The sequence below is a fragment of the Microtus ochrogaster genome, chromosome 10 (genome assembly GCF_000317375.1).
Source record: "Microtus ochrogaster isolate Prairie Vole_2 chromosome 10, MicOch1.0, whole genome shotgun sequence".
NCBI classification, from domain to species: Eukaryota; Metazoa; Chordata; class Mammalia; order Rodentia; family Cricetidae; genus Microtus; species Microtus ochrogaster.
In genome coordinates this window covers 45,987,700-45,995,165 of record NC_022016.1, presented here as the reverse complement: position 1 = coordinate 45,995,165, position 7,466 = coordinate 45,987,700, and the positions used below count along the sequence as shown (strand labels likewise).

At 54.0% G+C, this 7,466-nt stretch overlaps 1 protein-coding gene across 1 annotated transcript; it reads left to right on the top strand.

Moving 5' to 3' along the window:
• Window positions 1-2,534: 2,534 nt before the first annotated feature.
• On the top strand, window positions 2,535-5,466 carry Pla2g2e (phospholipase A2 group IIE). The gene is made up of 4 exons (XM_005352956.2): window positions 2,535-2,574; window positions 3,418-3,556; window positions 3,715-3,821; window positions 5,324-5,466. Exons 1-4 carry the CDS (start codon window positions 2,535-2,537, stop codon window positions 5,464-5,466), a joined length of 429 nt encoding a protein of 142 aa, XP_005353013.1.
• The last annotated feature ends 2,000 nt before the right edge of the window (window positions 5,467-7,466 follow it).

Genomic DNA, 7,466 nt, shown 5'->3' with positions numbered 1-7,466 from the left:
CAAGCACTCCTGCCAACTGAGCCATCTCAGACTTGTAGCCCAAGCTGGACTTAAACTCCTCGGCACCCAAAGATGAACACCAGTTTTGGATCGTCCTGTCTCTGCCTTCTGAGTGCTGGGGTTCCTAATGTGCCCCCACACCCAATTCATACCGAACAGGTGGTCAAAGCTAGGGCTTCACATACAGCAGGCAAGCATTGTACCAACGAGGCTACATTTCCAGCCCCACCAAAGATGCAGATTTATACCAAGAGCAAGAATCAGTGCTAAGGGTCTGAATTCTTTATCCCCTCAACATCTCTATCCTGACCTCTCTGCCGACACCTCCACCCACCACCCTATCCCTTCACCCTCCCACTCTGCCAAGCAGCAACGGTGGTCCCATGAAAACACTGGATGCACAGGCTGCCTGCATGCCTTTTCCAGGTTGACTGAGTGCCTCCAGCTCCCCACAGCAGCTGCCTCCTCTGGACTCAGGAGAGGGGGCAAGAAAGAGGGATGAGAAAAAGGGACCCAATATGGATGGGTTCCCCTGAAGGACACAGCTGCCTATAAAAGGCCATTTCGTCTCATTTCCTTTTCAGCTGGCTTATAGCCCTGAAAGCTCAGTCTGATTATTTCCATTTTTATAGATGATGAAGCTGGGCGCAGAGAGGTGACAAAACCAGCCAATGTCATTCAAGCTCTAAGCAAAGGTGCCACCATTCAAAGCCTGGTTTTGCTGTAATTTCTGCCTCATTGTGCCAGGGGTGTGAGGCCCAAGCACCAACCCTGTCCAGAATGTCTGAACTCCTCCGAGTCCAGCCTTCACCAGCATAGCACTTCAGCGTGGTGCCTCCTCCAGGAAGGCAACCTAGATTCCTTCACCACAGCTACAGACCTACAGGAACTTTCAGAGTCCCCCAACTTGTCTGGGCCAGGATTCAAAATGTACCCCAAAAGCAACTCTCTCAGAACCAGTCCCTTCTTCCCCTGCTCTGATCTTGCTGACAACCCCGCTTCCCGGCCAGGGACGAAAGCCATGTTGCCCTGTTGTTAGAAGGCAGCTCTTCTTATGACTCACGGTTTGAGGCCTCATGACCCAGGCCAGAAGCCAGGGGCTGCCAAAAGAGCCCTCATTAAAATCAAAAGGAAATGCCAAGAAAAGGGACCTCTCTGAGCAGACAGTGACTCACGGCTGCAGAGTGTCCCAGGCAGCTGGACTCACCTCTGGTCCCCATCACCTCTGCAATGGGGACAGAGCTCCCAGCACCCAGGGGCCCAGGGTGGGGGTGGAGATAGTAAGTAGCAGGAAGTCCATGGGCAGGGCTGGGGGTGGGGCTGAGGCCCTGTGTGCAATCTTATTTACAGGGCTTCCTTTCTGCGTTCAAAACCTGTCATCCCAAATCACACAGCCCAGGGAACCCCCCTCGTCCTGACTCTGTGGAGAAGCTCCCCAGAGACTGGAGCCTCTGGCCCAGGGTGTCTGGATTCCCTGTCGTGAGGCCCAACCAAGACCAGGGAAAGAAAACAGACTCCAAGCCCTAAATGAGCAACTGAGGCTTGAAGTTGGGAGGAGGGGGCTTTAGTCATGTGCCCCAGCCACATCCCCAGACTGAAAGAAAAAATTGAGTATAGGAAGTTACTTTATAACTGTGGTAATTGGTAATAAAAAGTCAGACTTAGATTGGGCTGTATTACACTCAGTCCTCTGACTTTATACTAAGTCGTGTTCTGAGAAGCACTGTGCTGGCCCTGGGTAAGTCCTTCAGAACCGCCTGGGTCCATATTGCGGCTCCTCATTTACTGAGGTGTATGGATCTGTTCCCTCCTCTGTAACAGGGGAACCATGGAAGCCTAAGCCCTTTGCTTTGGCCTTGTTTATGGGTGACTCACCTGGGGCCCCGCACATGCTCAGTGAGGGCCAGTTCCCATGAAGGAGGTGAGGCAGATAGATACCTCTGGCTCTGTAACACAGACAGGATTGCTGATGTCCCAAGCGAGGGAAAAGACCTGCCCAAGGCCTTGTGGTCAGGGGCCCTAGAGTGTTGACTAGAAGCAATGGTCAAGTTATCTCAGTCAGGGAAGGATGGGGAGGGGCTCTTCTGCCTTGGAAATGGGACAGACTTGGGGCTTGGCCCTGTGAGGGCTTCAGGGTCCCCTGCCACACTGGGTCTCATTCACTGAGTTGGTTTAAAGGGAATGGATGCGATATTAAGCTCGGGAAAACAGGGCACAACCACTGGGAGCAAGGATTGTAAATTTGAAACGTGGGGATCCGGGAGATGGGCAGGAGGAAAGATGGCCCCAAGACTGCCCCACCCCTGTTCCCACACCCCCTTGGAGGCAGAGTCTAGCTGGCCCCTCCCCTGGGAACTTAGCCAAAGTGTCAAAGCTGGAAGAATTATTGCATCACTGGGCACTCAAGGGTTAATGATGGGGGAGTGGGCAGGACCTGTGTATTTAACTAATTGGGAGGTGGCCTGAGATCAGAGGCCCTGCTCACTTCCTCCCACCGCAGCAGGCTCCTGTGCCCCCTGCTTACCTCCCCCAGGATGAAACCGCCCCTTGCCCTGGCCTTCCTTTGCCTCCTGGGTAAGTGACCTTCATGACCTCCTCACTGCACCCTGCCCCAGCTGGCAATAGGAAGCTCTCTGGATGCCTGAGCATAGCCCTGCACAGGGCATCATGGGTACCAAGTACTAGAGGCCACCCGGTGACCCTGGGATGTGTGCTGCCTGAGCCATCAGTGTCTGGGAGAGAAGGCAGGTGGGGGTGGGCTGAGGAGAACCCAATGGGGAAGGGAGTGGGGGCCTTGGCATCCCTGCTTCGAATGGGCACCTCCCCACAGCTGAAGCAGAAGGGTCTGGAGGAATCTGGGGAGGTCCGCAGAACCAGCTGGGAAACAGGCACAGGGGCATGTGAGATCTTTGTGGGGAACCGAGTGCTGCTGGGGAGACAGGGCTGAGGTCTGGGGAAAGGAAGATTTTTGGGGAAAGATTAAAAGAGTCCGTGGAGAGATCCAGGAGCTGCAGGAAGGAATGAGGAACTGGTAAAACAGACAAGTGTGAGGACCTAGGTTCAAATACCCGAGACCCGCCTAAAAGCTAGGTGTTGTGGCACACATCTGAAACCCCAATCCTGGGGCACAGAGATAGGCAGATCTTCCTGGGTTGCTGTCTAGCCAGTCTAGCCAAATAGGCAAGGTTCCTTTCTTTCTTTCTTTCTTTCTTTCTTTCTTTCTTCCTTTCTTTCTTTCTTTCTTTCTTTTTGAGAGATTCCTTCTCAAAAAAGTAAGATGGGAGATAATAAAGATATCTGATGCCAGCCAGGCTGTGGTGGTGCACGCCTTGAATCCCAGCACCAGGGCAGCCAAGGCAGGCAGATGATGCTCACTGGTCCTGAAGTACCCTGTGGTCCCTGCCTCCTCTGCTGTAGCATCCCTGGCTAGCGGGAACCTGGTCCAGTTTGGAGTGATGATCGAGAGGATGACGGGGAAGTCTGCGCTGCAGTACAATGACTACGGCTGCTACTGTGGTGTAGGTGGCTCCAACTGGCCAGTGGACCAGACTGATTGGTGAGCGGGAGGACCTTGGAGGAGGAGGGAGAGGAGGTGGGGAAGCCACCTGGGAGGAAGGAGGTCCTGGGGGCACTTTCATCCCCTCTGAGTCCTGGGGATGTCCCAGCAGCTTCTGCTTCCAGCCCAGTCCCTCCAGGTTAACTCTGACCCCACAGGTGCTGCCACGCCCATGACTGTTGCTATGGACGCGTGGAGAAGCTGGGCTGTGAGCCCAAGCTGGAAAAGTACTTCTTTGCTATTGGTCGAGACACCATCTTCTGTGGTAGGTGGCCAAGCCTGGAATGAGCCAGGCACTGGGTAGGCAGGAGTCCCTCTAGCTGGTGACCTTGGTGCTTGTCACAGGGCCAGACCCAGTAGGCTTCCCACCATCACGTAAGGGTGACAACGCTTGTCCAACTGTTCCGATTCTTACTAGGCATCTGGGCCCCACAGCCCTGTGACCCACCAATGCAGCCCTTGTCCTGCCTCAGCCTCTGGGGACTGAGCAGAAGGGACTGAACTGAGCCATACCCAGAGCTGGATTCACACAACCCTGCCCTAGGAGGGGCCAGGAGGGGCTCTGACTGAACAGCAGGCCTATTCTCATGAGTTGTTTGCGCCCAGCGGGGCTGCTGAGCTGGGCCCACCTCCTCCGCTTTGCCAAGTTCAGTGCCCATTTGGCACTATTAGCTTTCCTCTGGGTCTCAGCTGGGGAAATAGCCAAAAGCAAGGCTGTCCAGAGGGCACTCAAATCAGAGAATCCAACTTTCCTCCCAGCCTGGGGGGTGTGGGATGCAGGGAAGGACCCACGCAGTCCGAGGCACTGGCTCAGCACAGAACCCAGGGGTCCGTGCCGAAGTATTAGCCAAGACCAGCATCACTGAGGCAGAGTTGACTCGGGGTGTCTCATACCTATAGGGGATCCCTCAGCAGGGCAGCTGCATCAAGTCCTTGGCACTGAGAGTTCAGACAAGGGTGGGACAGGCCCCAGTTGGGATGGCACTGAGGATGTTAGGGGAGGCGTCAGGTGGATGGGACATAGCCCACCATGGTACTTTGACCAAGGGAATGAGCCCTGCAAAGCCTGTGTGACTTCTTGCCTATTACGCCGAGATAGCCACGCCCATCTCCCCAGCTGTCCACGTCAGGACTTCAAGTGCATGCTTGGTCCTGCTGAACTAGCAGGTGCGGGCAGAATCATGAAGGGAAATGCTCATCTCTGAGGGGGAAGAGAGGCACCAGACCCTTCCAGACGGAGGTGGATTCCTAGGGACTGAAGGGCAGAAAGAGACAATCACAAAGGACTGAAGTAAGGCTTCTAGGCAACTGGCGCCTGCCATGATGATGTCTGCTGGCCATGATGCCCAGGCTAGGTGCAGGTTCTGTCTATTCTGATAGAGACAGACTGAAGCCTTGAGAAGGAGGCCCGGCATTCGTCTAATAACCTCCATCCTAGATACTGGCCATCCCTAACGACGCCATCACATAGGGGAGGGTTGCTAAGGCCCTGGTAGGAGGAAGGAGAGAGGTTGTGAAACCAGCATCCTGTCAAGAGAGGGCTAAGATCATGTGAGCGGGCTTGGAGAGGAAGGGAAAACCCAGGGTGGTAAGCCAGCCCCCGCCCATCCCCTTGAGCATGGGCTTCCACAGGAAGTGGGAAGGTGTCTGAGGATGGGGCTGGGAACCTGGACTACAGAGCATTGAGGAGTCACTCTCATGCCGTGGCTAAGAGCCAGAGCCCCCAGCCTCCACCCCAGACTCTGGCTTGTTTCCGTTCCCCTCCAGCTGGTAGAACGACTTGCCAGCGGCAGACCTGCGAATGTGACAAACGGGCCGCGCTCTGCTTCCGCCACAACCTGGGCACGTATAACCGCAAGTATGCCCACTACCCCAACAAGCTGTGCACCGGGCCTACCCCACCCTGCTGAGGTCCCAGGCCTGCAGAAGCTTGGAGCCCAAATCCCTCTCCTGCAAACCCATCCCTCCCCTCAGAGCCCAAAGGTGTGGCCTCTGGGGCCACACCTGTTCCCCAGGATCAGCTAAAGGAGCCACAGGACCATCCAGCCCTTCAGCACTCATAAGACCTGCTAAGTCTCCCCTGACACCTCGGTTCCCTCTTCTGAACAAGAGAATTCTATTTCCCTGCAAGTCTAATATTCTTCCATTGTCTTCCTGGAATTCGGACGCTAGTTTCCTTTTCATTCATTCATCCATCCACCCACTCATATACCTGTTCGCTCACCCATCCACCCACCCACCCATCCATCCATCCATCCACTCATCCATCCATCCATCCATGCATCCACCCACCCACCCATCCATCCATCCATCCATCCATCCATCCATCCATCCATCCATCCATCCATCCAGTCATATGTTGAGCACCTATCTTTGGCCAGAACAATACCAAATGTGACGCAGTGGCTCCTGCCTGCAGAACCAGCAGTAAATCCTTTGTTTTCTACAACAGTAAGTTCCCATGCTTCCTTGCTTCTCAGTCCACAGCCTGAAACTCACTATGTGAATCGGTCTGACCCTGCAACAAGTCTGACCCTGTAATCACAGAGACCCACCTGCCTCTGCCTCCTGAGGGCTGAGGGTTGGGGTGAAAGGTGTGTGTCACCTCACCTGGGCTTTGCATCTTTTTTTTTTTCCAACAATCTTATCCAAGACATGTCATGTTCCTCTGCAAGGAACATCTCTGGCCAAATGACTTACTATGAGAAGCATAAAAAAAAAAAAAAAACCAGCCTAAGAATACTGTCCCCATTGTCACCAAAATGCCCCCACCAGCATGGACTGATTTAGATGTGAAAGTAGCCCTAGATCCATCTTGTCCAACCCTCACTTAAAAAAAAATTTTTTTCAAGGCAAAAGCTCACGTAACCAACAATAACCATAAACCTCTGATCCTCTTGCCTCCACCTTCTAACTGCTAGAATTCCATACGTGAACTACCATAGCTGGTTTTACACAGTACTGGGAATAAAACCCCGGGCTTCATGCATAGTAAGCAAACGCTCTATCGACTGAGCCACATCTCAAGTCCGATCCCTTTTTTGATAGATGGGTATCTGAGGGTCAGAGAAGGCACACCCTACCCAAGGGTTGCCCTCACTCCGGGTCCTTCCCTGCTTCAAGGAGTTGGCACCAGCTACTTCATTGCCACATTCTGGTGTGGCTGTGTTAATCGAATCTAACAGATGACAGGGCCAGAAGGGCAGGCAGGTCAGCTGTGAGCACACACAGCTGGCTCAGGTGCCTGTGAAGAGAACGGAGTTCACGCTGCTGGGCCCACTAAAGAATTCCCAGACGGAGAGGCCTGCAGCTCCTGCAGACACAAGGTGCTCAGGCAGATTTCACTGGCAACCCCAGCTGTAATACCTCCACCATCTGCAATCAGCGGGCAGCCAGCGAAGGTTCGGGAAGAGCCTGCCCCATGGCACAGAGCGGTGTAACCATTGCACGGGGCGAGTCTCTCAGAGGACACTTGATACATATCCACTCCCTTTGTCCTTTTCATGGTACAACAAGATCTCTATGAGCATGAAATCAAACGGATGCGTCATCAGGAACTCTGAAAGGTGAAGCATCTCATCGCTTGGAAAGAAAGAGGTGGGCGGTTGGGTGCGTCCGCTGTAGCTGATTCAAATCCACTGGGCAACAAGGCCTTAAATCAAAACCGGCTTGTGAGGGACGCCAGCCGGACCCCTTTTTGGCAGAAAGTGTGGTCCCACGGCGCCCTCTGGTGTCCATCTTTTTAGATGGTTAGGAAGAATATCGGCTCTGGCTTACATGCCCGGGGTTTCCTAACCTTGATCAGGTGGGCAAAGTGCACTCTGGGCTAGTGACACTTTCGACAGGAAATATGCCGAGAGACCACCGAAGGCTGTCTCATCACCGTCATAGGATGGCGACGGACCTGATG

Excerpts from the sequence above, each read along its gene's own strand:
- Pla2g2e (XM_005352956.2), top strand. The coding sequence starts at position 2,535 with ATGAAACCGCCCCTTGCCCTGGCCTTCCTTTGCCTCCTGG. Across the intron at positions 2,575-3,417 it reads GGCCTTCCTTTGCCTCCTGG|CATCCCTGGCTAGCGGGAAC; the intron begins GTAAGTGACCTT and ends CCTCTGCTGTAG. Across the intron at positions 3,557-3,714 it reads CCAGTGGACCAGACTGATTG|GTGCTGCCACGCCCATGACT; the intron begins GTGAGCGGGAGG and ends CTGACCCCACAG.